Source organism: Rattus norvegicus, chromosome 10 (assembly GCF_021556685.1).
Source record: "Rattus norvegicus strain SHRSP/BbbUtx chromosome 10, alternate assembly SHRSP_T2T, whole genome shotgun sequence".
Classification (NCBI taxonomy): domain Eukaryota; kingdom Metazoa; phylum Chordata; class Mammalia; order Rodentia; family Muridae; genus Rattus; species Rattus norvegicus.
This window is the reverse complement of record NC_141543.1, coordinates 108,915,032-108,928,624: the sequence shown is the minus strand read 5'-3', so window position 1 is coordinate 108,928,624 and position 13,593 is coordinate 108,915,032. Positions and strand designations below refer to the sequence as shown.

Sequence of the window (13,593 nt, the reverse complement as noted above, 5' to 3'; positions counted from 1 at the left end):
CAGTGGCCTGGATCACAGCAGAGGAGGAGGAAGCCACTGAGGTGGACTGCCAGGCAGACTTGATCTACTCTCTCCCAAACCCCACTGAGACGGCTGGAAACGGGGGAGCCCCTGCAGCCACAAAGGCTGGGGGCTCCCCCAAAGCTGGACACATGCTGTGAAGGGCTGAAAGAGACTCTCCTGTCATCTACCCCCAGAAATGGACAGGCCCCTGTCAAGCCTATGCAGCCCTTGACGGGGAGGGGCTGGGTAGAGGCTGTGAAACCTACCCGCTGTTTGAAGTAGACCCTCTCCTCCAGGGTCAGCGTGTCAGCCTTGGCAATGACGGGGACTATGTTCACCACCTTGCTTAGGCGCTTCATGAACTCAATGTCCAGGGGCCTGAGTCTGAAAGGGAACAGGGTAAGAGACTCAGCTTAGGTGTCACCTACCTCGGGAGTCACCGTGGGGGCCATGTTGGTAGAGGGGTAAGGCTGGGCCTTAGAAGGGTGCAGGGTGAACATTTCCTCTACAGAGGGAGCTGAGGGTGGGAAGACAGAGTAAAGCTGGCTCTAAGCTCCTTCATCTACAAGATCTTCAGAGCCCAACCTTTGGGGGACACTGTCCACCCAAAGTCCACTTGGCCCACTCAAATCATTGCCATGCCTTGGGGCTTTTGATGTCAGGGAACAGGAGAAATGGGGGACAGTGTCCAGAAGCTCTAGGCCCTGGCCGTTCCCAGGTGAGCCTGGCTCCAGAGACCCAGGGTCTGATACAGGGAAGGGCAGAGGCTCGCAGAACCCCTGAGCCTGGGTGCCATTTTCTCACTGGAATGGTGTATTCGCTACAGCACTACTGTCAGGCCCAGACAGCCTGCGGGAAATGAAGCTACAGGCAGATGTCGAGCAAAGATGGCCAGGAGCCACTACTGTCCCCCTGGGAATGAGAGGCCAGAGGGAGAAACCAGGCGAGGTGCCCAGCTAGGGCCCTAGTCCATAGGGTCGCCACTGGAGAAACAAACGCCTCTGGCTCTCCCCGATGGAGCCATTTCAGTCTGGCTCCTGCTGTCAGCCTTGGACTTGCCCTAGGCTGTTCTCGGAACAGTTGCAGAACCTCAAATGAGCCAGCCCCAGTGAGGCCCACCGCACTCTCTGCCATGAACAGGTCTTGTGGGCCCCACAGGAGACGGTCACTATGGGCAAGCCCAGACACCTATATTTGGATTTTTCCAACCAGACCCCAGTGAGACTTATGCCCTCTAGGCAGAGTGCAAGAGGCAAAGGACCTTTGAAGCCCAGGCTCTCATACCCAGGAATGAGCCGGGAACAGCCTGAGGTGTACAGACTCCAGCAGCTGTGTCCAGGAGGCACCAAATCCACGAGTCCTCAACTCTCCAAACAAGCCACCCCCAGCTCCTGCTGCTCTCTGAGCCCATGACTAGACATGTACCCTTCACGGAGTCAGGACAAGCGATCAGGATCCAGCGAGGAGAGGAACAACACTTCTTAAGTACTGGGGACAGATGAGACTCACAGAGAGCCAAGAACCCTGGTCACGGAGACCATCAGTAGTCTATCTGCCCTGGGGGAGGGAGATTCCCAAAGGAACCTGGGACTCTGAAGCCTCCCAGGACAGGAAATGGAGGAAAGTTTGCGAGCTTGAGTGTGTGTTAGCACACACAGACACACACACACAGACACAATACAGACATACACCCACACACACACACAGACACAATACAGACACGCACGCACGCACACACACACACACGCGCGCACACACAGACACACACACAGACACAATACCAACACACACACACACATACAGACACAATACAGACACACATACACACACAGAGACACACACACATACAGACACATTATACACACACACACACACACACACACACACACACACACACACACACAGAGCCTGAAATTCTTATTCCATATGCAGACTGCCTACCCGACTCTAGGCTATCCCAGGGCCTGCCCTGTCCTCAACTCTGTGGACAAAGGGAAGAAGGCAGAGTGGGCAGGGAGCCACCCAGCCCAGAGGTCACAGAGGATTTCTATAGGCACAGACAACCCCATAACAGCCGCTGACACAGCTCTGACCCAGCGCCCCCAGCCCCCTGTCCCCAGCCCAGCGTCCAGTGTCAGGGCAGACAGAATCCTGCGTGTCTGGGAACTGGGGCTTCCCACCATGAAGTCAAAGGGCCCAGCAAGGGACCTACGAGTGGCCGGTGGCTGGGATGAAGTAGAGGCAGCAGTGGACGCGGGTGTCAGGGATGCGTTTCTTCCGGTTGATATTGACTTCCTCCTGGAGGTACTTCTCATACTGGTCATTGATAAACTTCATGATAGGCTGCCAGCTGCACAGAGATCTGGGTTAGCCCGCACCCTGGTGTCCTCTCCCAGCCATGTACTCTCAAGCCCACCCTCCCAAGCCCCCACGCCAGGCCATTCCAAGAACTGGGCTTGACACCCAACCTCCGATTTCACACGGGCATGGTTGGCTGTTGCAAAGACAAACCAGCCTTATTTCAGATTTTCTGCCCCACTCCCCGTGCTGATCTTTTCGCCTTCACCACATGGGTCCCAGGTGACCCCATTTTGATCTAGAATGTTATACCCCAAATGCATGGCTTTAGGGTTTGAAATGATCTTATTCAGGGGTCTGGCCTCCAGTGGTACCAAGACCAACGGGGCTTTCCCCCACAAAGGAAGGTTCTCTGAGGTCACCTACCAGTTCTCATTGTTGATGTGGTCCCCGAAGCCTGGAGTGTCAATCACTGTCAACTTCATTCGGACCCCCTTCTCTTCAATATCTGCACAAACCATGACACCCCAAGTCAGAAGGGTCATCCCAAGCCCTCAGGTTGCCCGGCTGGCCTGGCATGTCCCAGAACGGGCTATAATGACAGTTGAGGTCATGCCAAGAAGCAAGTAACCTCTTCTGGGTGGTGCCAGCCATGTCTTTCAGTGCAAAGCTCAGTTGTCTGTGAGAGCTCAGTCTGGGGGGCCCATGGGAATCCAGACCACTTAGTCTCGGTGTACCCACAAGGTCATGGTGACCTCCCCACCTCTCCTTTGACCCCATGCTCTGGGAAGAGGCAGCCTCTTTGGTGCTGACCGTGAGTGATGGACTTGATTTCAATCGTCTTGGGGATACGCTCCTCCGAGATGGGTTGCACCGACTTCCGGCTGATTTTGGACTTGAAGAGGGTGTTGATTAAGGTGGACTTCCCGAGGCCACTCTGCCCTGGGGACAGAAGGAGAGGCAGGTTGGAAAGCTCTCCAAGAACACAGTTCATGGCCACATCACACAATGACCAGGGCATCCTTAGACGGCCCTGCCTGGGGTTTCACCTCCTCAGTGGAAGCCCAGGGTTGAGTTTAAACCTCAATGCGGGGCTCTAGAGCCTGGTTTAACCCAGCAGAGGTCCTTCCTGATCCTAGGAAGGCTACCCGAAGCGGGAAGGGACACCAACACTCCAGGGGTATGGGCCTAGCTACGGAGGAGGCATGACAGCTCCAAAGAGATGTGCAGGCTGCCTGGAGATCTGGGTAGATCAGACATAGAGACAGTTCCTCAGATAGCGGCCCTGCAGTCAGAAGCCTATCTGACTCTATTGGTTTGGGACATCAGCCTATGAGAGGCATTCGCCCAGACGCCACCCTGAAGAGCAAGCCCAGTCCCATTCAGAGAGTAAAAAAATGGCTGATAGGCCTGGTATGGTGGTGCTCTTAATCCCAGCACCCGACAGGCAAGATCTCTGTGAGTTCAAGGCCAGCTAGCTTGGTTACATAAGCAAGTTCTGGCCTCATCACATAGTGAAACCCAAATGAATGGATGAATTGACTTGCTCCATCCAGCCAAGAAGGTCCCCCTTCTCAGGGTCGACTGAGACGGCCACACGTGTGGCACCCAAGGGACTTCTAAGCCCGCTGCACCCAGCCCGTTTAGGTCATGCTGACTAGCCATCTACCATGTGTGACTTCTAACTGTCCAAGGTCACAGGAGGAGGGTGACTACTACACCCCACTTCCTGAGTGGTCAGCATGGCTGGGGCTGCAGGGAGCCTCCAGCCAGGTCTCAGGCATCAGGCCTGGAGGCCTGTGTCATTGGTCACAGAAGGTTTATGCCACTCAGGGTTTTCTCACACAGGGAGCAACCCTTCTGTGGAGTCGCTGGTGGGTGTAGTCCTCATCCCAGCACTTGTACCATATCCGGCATGTCTCGCCGGTTGTCCTTCTGATGAGAGCTGTCCCCCCATCACGCCCACGTGGGGAAGAGAGTCTGAGAGTTACTTGGGTGTTGGGGCTGAGGCTGGTCCCCCGAATGGCCTGGAGGGCCTGTACCACTCACCAACCACCATGATGTTGAACTCGAAGCCCTGTTTCATAGCCTTCCTGCGCATCTGCTCCAGGATGGAGTCGATCCCCACATAGCCAAAGTCCACGGGGGCCTTCTCATTCCTCGACACGGGCGCTTGCTTGAGCATGGCATCTCTAGGGTTGTCAGCCATGTCGCCAACACAGCTGGGAGCCACCTCGGAGTCTGGGGAGGGAGAAGCAGAGGCGTGAGAATGGGGTCTGCAGCCAGCACACCCTCAGATGGGAAACCAGGCCTGCAGAGAAACTCCTGCAGAGTATCTCAGAACTGAAATCCCCTGTACGGCAGCATTCAACTGGTCCACACCACTCAGCCACCTGCCTCTCGGGGCCGTCTCTGCCAGCTCTGCCAACCAGGGGTCCCCTGGTTCTGGGTAGGTTTGTTCCATATTCTCTTAGCTCCACGTCCTGAGGCACACCCTTCACCTTCACTCAGAGCTTACAGTAACCGTAGCGCTCAGGGCCCTTCACGGTCCAACAGACGACCACAAGCAGCTCACAGGGGAGGGGCGATCTGATTTCTATCTGCCTCTTCCAGACATGACCCATCCCCACTGGGAACATCCCTACGACCAGGCGCTCCACCCATCCAGTCCCGAGGCAGGATAGGCAGGAAAACAGGCTACGGTGGAAAGACAGTAAGTTCCCCTTACCCTCAGGCAAAGGCCAGATTTGGTGTGTCGGTCTAGGCTAGGGGTTAAACTTGATAACTTCAGTTTCCTTCAGTAGGTCAGAGTTAAAGCCTTCTGGGGCTCTGAGTGCATAGTCAGAGCCCAGGCCAGGCGGATGATTCAGACGGAGACCCTAGGTGATGCTACCCTGCATGAGTGTGAAAGGTTGGTTTCACCCCAGTCTGGTTGAACACGATGCTTACAGTATACCTAACTGCCATGCTGAGACGGCCCCGTCAGGGCGGCTCTGAAACCCAGGTGGCCGTGGGGTGGTTGAGGGAGAGCTGATACGTCATTGTTGAAAAGCCTCACAGACACCACCTCTTTCAACCTCTATGGAAAATGTCAGCAGTCTCACCTTATGACCCCCAGCCCAGCCCCCACAAACACAGCCAACACAGAGGGGTCACCAGCTGCTCCTGAGTTTCCTCCCCTGATTTCTGTTCTACATCCACAGAAGGATCCCCAGCTCTGTCCCCACGCACACAAACGGCAAACGAGGCTCAATGAAGAGAGGAAGGGAACCAACCAAAAGTGTTGGGAGGTGTCCTCCCAAGTGAGCAGGGGCAGGAAGCAGCAAAAAGATGGGTCTGGACCACAGGGACTTCTGCAGGCTTTGGTTAAGCTGTCTCTCCACTTCCGGGCAAAACACTGAACTCAGGCTGACTTGTCCCAGACATCCTCAGCTCACTTGACCCTGACCATTCCTGGCCTTACGGCTTTTCTCTCCATGTTATTGGCATGTCCAGCGAGAGCAAAGCTGGACACCACACTTCCTCTCAGCATCTTCTCTGGGCTTGAGAGCAGGATGGACAGGAGAAATGGCTGGCAAAGCCAGCTTCAGGAAGGAGTTTTGTGAGGGTCACCCCCACAGGCAGCTGCAGTACTGGTCAGTCACTTCCTGTTTCTCTGCACCCTACAGGGTGCAGGCACCTCTATTTCCCGGCACAGGGGGAGCAATTAAACAAGAGAATGCTTGTAAACACACCAGGAGCTGCCAGGGGGTTCATGTACCCCCAAACAATGACACAGACAGGTCCTAAGGGCCGGTGCCTCCCATCAGGAGCATCCCCAACCCAAGTTAGTCCTCTCCACACGGCTTCAAGCGTGTCTGTCAGCTCTCGGTTCAGAAATACTCTCCTGGGTTTTCTAGCGTCTTTAAATAAACAAAGACCTTGTAACATCTGGCCCTAGAACCTGTGGCTTTGGGGCCCACTTCCTGGAGAATGACATGGGGCCCTGCCTTGCCGTGCAGTGGTTTGGGCCTTGCTCACGTGACCGAAAATTGCTTCCATCTGTTTATGAGTCTGAGCTCCACTTTACCCTGCCCCCACCTCTCTGCTCAACAGTGAAAGGAGGCAGGGCTGTCCCCCAACTCTCCCTAGTCGCCCCCCCCCCAGTCAAGGAAGGCATGCCTCAGCCCCAGGTGGCCCTTCTACATGTATTAAGGTTCACAGCAGAAACCCAAACCAAACCAAACATCCAGCCTGCCAGAGGCCTGCTCGAGAAATAATAAGAACACAGTAGAGCCCCATCCTTTCCAGGGGCTATGGATGTTTCTGGCATACCCCTGTGACCCTTCCTACTGGGAGAGCCTCCCTATCCGTCTGCCTGCCTGGTTGGGATGGTAGACCTTCTACCCAGAGAACTGGAGCTCCAGGAGTGACCAAAGGCCTTCCCAGAACCCACTGTGTTGTCACCTGTGCCAACAGAGGCATCCTAGGTCTGCACACACCAAGGCTACAGCTACAGGTCACTTCCACCTTTAAACGGTGTGGTAAATTTAACCTTCTTAGAGATTTCTGAGGCGCTCTCCACCGTCCTGCCCATCCTCCTACCAGCCCCTGGCAACCCTCACTGAGTAGGTGGGGGTTAGAGGATCTTTTGGCTTATTTCAGAATAATTGGCATCCTTAAAGCTTATCCGTGCTGTAGGATGTGCCTTTCAAAGGCTCGGTGGTATTCCTTTAATGAGACATTGGTCTTAAAAAGAAAAAGCTCAACTTGCATTATTTTATTTTTTAACGATTTTTCTAAAGTTTTTTTTTTTAATTATATGCATGTGTACCTGTGTATGTGTGTGCCTGAGTACAGATGCCCAGGGAGGCCAGAAGAGGGCATCAGAGTCCCCCTGGACCTGGAGTTACAGGCAGCTCCAAGATGCCAGAGGTGGGATTTGAACTCAGGACCTCTGGAAGAACAGCCAGTGCTCTTAACCACTGAGCCACCTCTCCAGTCTGGACAAGTAAGTCTTTTCTCCACATGCTGTCCACAAGCATTTGAGTGCTTGCTTCTGCTTGGTGCTTGCTTCTGGTTGGCTGGTGTAAATACAGGGCGAGCATGGGTATGTAGGCACTCTTTTGAGCTTAGGCTAGCTCTCCCTCCCTTCCCCCTTTCCTCAGGCCCTCTCTTATATACAGTCTGGCTTCAAATTCAATGATTCCTCTGCCTCAGCTTCCTGAACACTGGGATTGCAGGCATACACCATCATGCCCAGCAAGAGCGTGCTTTCAGTGGTTTGGGACACACATCCAGATGTGAGCTGTTCTATTTTTATTTTTGAGGAACTAGCGAAGTCCACATGTGACTTCTGAGCACTGGAGTCTGAGCTAGTTCAGGAAAGATGCATGGTAAGAATCCATTTTAGCTCACTTCTGTTTTAAATACGTACGTGTGTCTGACAAGTGTACCAGTACAAAGTGGCACTCCCACTTTGCAGAAGGGACATGAGGTCTACACACTGATTGTTTCCTGAAATATCACTGGATGGTCAGATGAACAGAGACAAGACCTTTTTTTTTTTTTTTTTTTTTTTTTTTTCTTTTTTTTCGGAGCTGGGGACCGAACCCAGGGCCTTGTGCTTGCTAGGCAAGCGCTCTACCACTGAGCTAAATCCCCAACCCCCAGAGACAAGACCTTTACTGGACTCCTCACTCCTGGAACCTCTGGGACACTAGGTTTTGGACATGAGTTCTGTGTGTTCCCTGATACCTTCCCTCCTCAGCTGCCCAAGGCTGCAGCCTCCTCAGGGGCATCCTGGACTCCTAGCCCAGCAAGAAGCAGAAATGAGATACTTAAGAACGCTAACCACCAGCAAGGATGGCGACACCTGCTAGTAATGAGCTGACTGGTCTCTGGGACTCACATGGAGAGAACTGACGCTCCTGAGTCGTCCTGTGACCTCCACATGAGTACTGTGGAACAGGTACATGGGCATGACACAGACAGCCAGATACCCACCCACAGAGAGATAGAGAGAGAGACAGAGCTAAAATGTTCACAGGTACATCAATAAACAACGGTGTGGCAAGAGAATCTGAGGGAACACAATTCACCCGTAAGAAGGAAAGACATGGGGCTGGGGATTTAGCTCAGTGGTAGAGCGCTTACCTAGGAAGCACAAGGCCCTGGGTTCGGTCCCCAGCTTCGAAAAAAAAAAAGAACCAAAAGAAGGAAAGACATTACAGACAGGACAGACTACAAATGAACCTTGAAAACAACGTACTGAGCTAAGGAAACAGGAACTCCACCGTGTGACTGACATTGTGTATCAACACCATGTAACACTGTGTGATGGACACTATGTAATACTATGTAACACCCAGAAGAGGCAGAGCCACAGAGGCGGTAGAAGAAACTCTTTATCCAGCATGGAGTTTCCCTCCCATTGATAAAAATGCACTGACTTAAACAGGGGCAATGGCTACATGACATCATGAATAAGCACCCCTGGGAGTGGGCTCTTCATTTTTGATGGGGGGTAGAGGGTATGTGGCACCCGGTGTTGTTTATAGCATAGTTGGACAGAGTCCTGCCAGGCCACCTGCCAGTGTGCACTCGGGATGCCTGAGCCCCAGACGCTGGCCCTCAAGCTGAGGTTCTCCTGCAGATGCTAACAGGGCATGCAATGCCCTGAGCAAGTGGCCAGTCATCTCCCAGCCAAGGAGGGTGGCAAAGCAGCTAAAGCTACTTTGAGTAGATCATGGGTCCTACTGTGCACGCAGGCCCATCTACCATCTCCCTTCCCGCCCCAGACACCTGTTGTGAGCCCCCCTTTTCTCCAGCCTATGGTGGGTCCCACTAGGTCTCAAACCACCATCTGCAGACTTACCCACTGTGTAACACATTCTTCCCCAACTCCTGGGCCTGCCAAAGATGACAGGATTATGTCACCCTTCACATTTACTGGGAAGAGGCTGCGAGCCATACATTTTGGGAGGGGCTCCCAGAGAGGATGGGACCAAGGCTGACCTTGACCCGATTGGCCATGAGAAAGAAGGCTCGGGCCACAAGCTTGCCAAGGACAGACAGGGAGCCAGCACCCAGAAGCCACTCACTGGCTTCACCCTTCCCTGCTGGCCTCACCAGCCAGTACTCCAGCACTCTCTACCCTACCCTTCTTAACTGAACCTTGCCTCCCTGGCCCAATGCAGGAACAACTCTGCCAGGCAGGAAGCAGCCACGTGACGCTGTAGAGAAGCCATATTCTCACCCCCAGAATGAAGCTCTCAGAAAAGCCAATGCCATTTTTCTTATCTTGCTCCAGGGCAAGTCCAGCTCTTAAAGGACAACACACCCTTAGCATTGCTATCCCCACACACCTCTCTCGAGCCTCATCATAGTGGCCCCAGAGGAGAGCAGAGCCTACCTGTCTCTGGGCAGCAGGCAGATACACGGGGGTCCCCTGTGGTACCAAGACATCAATCCTTGGTCTATCTGCTGGCCTCCCAGACTACAGTCGGCATGTCGAGATCAGCCCTGAATTTCTGGTATATGAGTGCCCCAAAATGCACCACACTCTCATCACTCAGAAGGTGCTGCTCTAGGTCAAGGGGCCCTGTGTTGCGGCCTTGAGCTCAGGCCTTCTCTGGGCCCCAGAGGTTGAAGGCAGAGCCTAGCGGGTTGCCAGGTTCTCCCCGAAGCTGACTGAACAGGTTATTGGCCCTTCCCAGGTCTCTTGGGGTATTATCACTTTAATTCAGTAAAGTCTGAAAAGGAAAAAAAAATCACCCCAAGGCAAAGGGGTGGATGTGTTGTCCTTCAACACCAGCTACTGGGCTTCAAGTAAGGCTGTGACTTCAGGGTGCTCCTGGACCATGTGAGGCCACACATTAGAACAAGGAGGCCAGAGCAGAGCTCTGCATTGGAGCCACAGCTAGAGCAGACATCTAAGTGTCCACTTAGTATGAAAACCGTGACAGAAAGATACTCAGAGGTGATTCTCTGCAACAGGTATGTAGGCGTGGCCAAAGGAGTGGGAAAGTGTAATGAGTCAACTCGGAAAATTAAGGTGAAGAGAAATAAAATATAAAATAGAATAGCCTCGTGGTGGGATGCTGGCACGTGCAGAGCTGGAGGCCAAAGGAAGAGGAATCGCCCTAGAGAGTGCTACAGTATGGAGAAGCGGATTCCTACGTCCTCAGAGATCAGAACCACAACACGGGTCACCCAACACATGTATATCGAGAACACTGTGCTAAGAAACCGACCAGAAGGTGATAGGACAGGCTTGGGGCGGGGGTGGGGCTTTACAGAGGAAAAACTTTAACAGGAGTCACAACACCCCCTTCTCCCCACAGATAAGTAGCTCTGGCTGACTCCCTGATGCAGGAATGTTATGCCACAAAAAGTGAGGACTTGAGGCTTATGGAATGATTGAGGACCTGAGTTCAAACCCCCAGCACTCATGTAAAAACCAATCAGGATTCTATGCGCCAGAGCTGGAGGTCACAGAAACAGAGGCGTTCCAGAAGCTGAGCTGACAGACCTCCAGTGAGAGGCCCTGTCACAGAAAATGGTGATTGAGGAAGGTCAGCCTATTCCTCTGGTTTCCACACATACACACCGACACTTTTTAGGGTTCCCCAAAAATACACACTTAGGTTCATAGACCCAACTAAAGAAATAACTTGGAAGCTTCACGTAATGGTGCATATCTGTAAAACCAGATGCAGAGACAGGAGAAATGGAGTTGCAGAGTTCAAGGCTGGATTTGGCTACATCATGAGTTCAAAGCCAGCCTGAGCTAACATTATGAAGCAGTGGTTTCACACACATGATCTAGGTTAGCGGGTCCTGTGGCTGCAGAGGATAGGCAAATGCAGGAGGAATACACAGCTAAGGAGGAGCATGGGAAATAAGTCTGAGGAACCCACGGTAGAGGGGTTGAGGGGTAAAGGCTCCACCAGCTGACCCCCACCTAGAGAGGGCAGCTCCCCCCAGGTCGTCAGCACACGGGTGGGCAGAGATGTGGAAGGCTGTTTTCTTGAGAGCTGGGCTTTCCCCATCTTCTTGGCACTGTCTTCACAGCGCCCTGTCCCTGCTGACTCCCTCGAGGACCCTTGCACTTCTCATAAATGTCACGAGAGGCTTCCTGTCCTTCCAGAGATGGAAACTGCATATAAATGATCAAATTTTGCAAACTTGTGCGCCTGCTTTCAAAAGCCCAACTTTTAAAAAGTGCACATGGTCCATCTAATTCGATAAGTAAGTCAAATCGAATTACACTTCACACTTTGTTTGGGGCAGGAAGTGTCTCCTTGGAGTCTGGTTAAAAGCACGGACACCAGAAATCTGAAACTCCTCCTGCACCGCCCCTGGACCCCCACTTGGAAATCCAACACAAAGGCTTGGCCTTGGCTATGGGCCTCGGCCTCAGCAGAGAGGGATTTGCAGAGGGAGAGCTTCTCACCCTCCCAGCTGCAGTGCCTTCCCCAGTCCAAGTTCCAAGAGGGGACTTAACACTGCCCTGATGTGGTTTCCGCAAGCAAGCTGTTCTCTGCTGGGAGATGCCTGTGACCTTGTGTCCAGTAAGGGCCTGGGAGGGAGAAAGAAGCTTGAGACTCCGTCCCATCCACTCCTCCTTCCTTCCACAAGGGTAGGGTGCGGAGGTGTGGAGGGGCAGGGGCCCTAGGCATCCAAAGATGGGAGTGGGGTCTCTGCTTTGGCTGCTTGCCAAGCTCCCCTCACCCAACCTCCCCTCTATTGTGGGGAGGGCTCTCAAGGAGTCCTGTACTTCTGCCAATGTGGTTTCAGTTGGCCCCAATCCACGGAGGCAAACTTGGACCTAGTCCAGGGGTGCCCCACCCCCCTCTGAGGAGGCCCCTTCTGTTCTTCATTTACAGCTAAGCCGGCTCTCACTAGGCTGGGCCTATTGAGACATCAATCTTTGCTCAGGGCAGGCTCCAACCTGCAAGCCCTTCTCATTCATTTCCTCAAGAGCCACAGCAGACTTCTAACAGCACCTCAAGGCCCTCCAAATTCCTGGGTCCCAGGGATTTAACTACGGTTCTGGGGTCCACAGATCACCCTGCTCAGGTCTGGCCCTGGAGTCACCTATTGCGTAGCAGCCCTGACTCTGCCCACCCCCCACCCCCCAGGAATCTCCAACAGCAACAGCTGCACCTGCATCCAGCCCTACCCAGGACAAGACGCCACACCAAGCCACTGACGACGTCCTCTTGGCTGGCAGGTCATCATGGCTGATGGGCCACAGATTCCCTTTGCTCTTGGCAAATGTCTATAGAGAAAGTAGGGGATGGGGGTAAGGCCACTCCATCACCCCCATTGTGGACACTGGCAATTTATTACAAGAATTTCCTCTTATCAGGGATGTCCCCTAAGGGGGGGAGGGGACAGAGCTGCCTCCCAATCCCTTGACCCCTGTCCTATCAGCTGCTGTCAGCTGCTGACATACACCAGAGCTTGGGGGGGAGGGGGTGAAGCATGGTCAAAGGCTCCCCCGACTTATGAAATCATTTGAAATAACAAAAAGTGGACAAAACCTTTCCCACCCCTGCCAGAATCCTATGGACAAAGGCCTGACCCCAGAGATGCAGGTCCTTTCTGTGTAGGTCAGCTGACACTGCCAAAGGCTTCCTGGCGCCCCGCTCACTCACTTTGGTGTGGTGGGGGGGCTGGGGCTAAGGGCAGGGCATGACATGGGACTGGACTGGACCGAAGGCAGGGTCTTAGGGGCCAGGCAGAGAGAAGGCGGTCCTGGTTTGTGCCAGGGAGCATGACCACAGGACTCCTTAAGGAAGAAGAAACCTCTGATTGTATTATGGAGTTCAAGAAGAAGAAGAGAGATGAGCCATCCACATAGGCAGCTCCAGATCCCTCTTGGGGAGACCCTGAAACCCAAGAATTCCAGCTATCCGCCTGGGAACATGAATCCTTCAGCATCAGCGTAGAAGGTGGCCTGTCTTGACTGCGCCACCTCAGAAAAGACTCTCAGATCTGTATGTGCGCAGACCCTCCACCATGACCCTGTTCTCCACGGAGAGGCAGTCAACCACGGAGAGAATGCCTCTGGGCAGCCTCTCAAGCACTGTTCACATGGACGACCCAGCAGTGCTACAGGCTATCTGAACCGAGAGGAAGGATGGGTGGGCAGACAGACGGACAGACAGACAGACGGTGGGTGGATGGATGTGTAGATGGACAAATGAGTGGAAGGAAGGAAGGATGGATGAGACAGATGGATAGACAGTGGGTGGATGGATGGATAGACAGATGGATGATGGACAGATGGACAGACGGGTGGAT

At 53.5% G+C, this 13,593-nt stretch overlaps 1 protein-coding gene across 3 annotated transcripts in view; it reads right to left on the bottom strand.

Moving 5' to 3' along the window:
* Septin9 (septin 9) overlaps positions 1-13,593 on the bottom strand; it is a 134,052-nt gene that overhangs the window by 7,202 nt on the left and 113,257 nt on the right. For all 3 annotated transcript variants that reach the window (NM_176856.3, NM_031837.2, NM_001113497.1), the window contains 5 exon segments: positions 270-387; positions 2,216-2,353; positions 2,728-2,809; positions 3,115-3,243; positions 4,351-4,542. In NM_176856.3, the coding sequence (NP_789826.2) occupies positions 270-387; positions 2,216-2,353; positions 2,728-2,809; positions 3,115-3,243; positions 4,351-4,542 (659 nt within the window).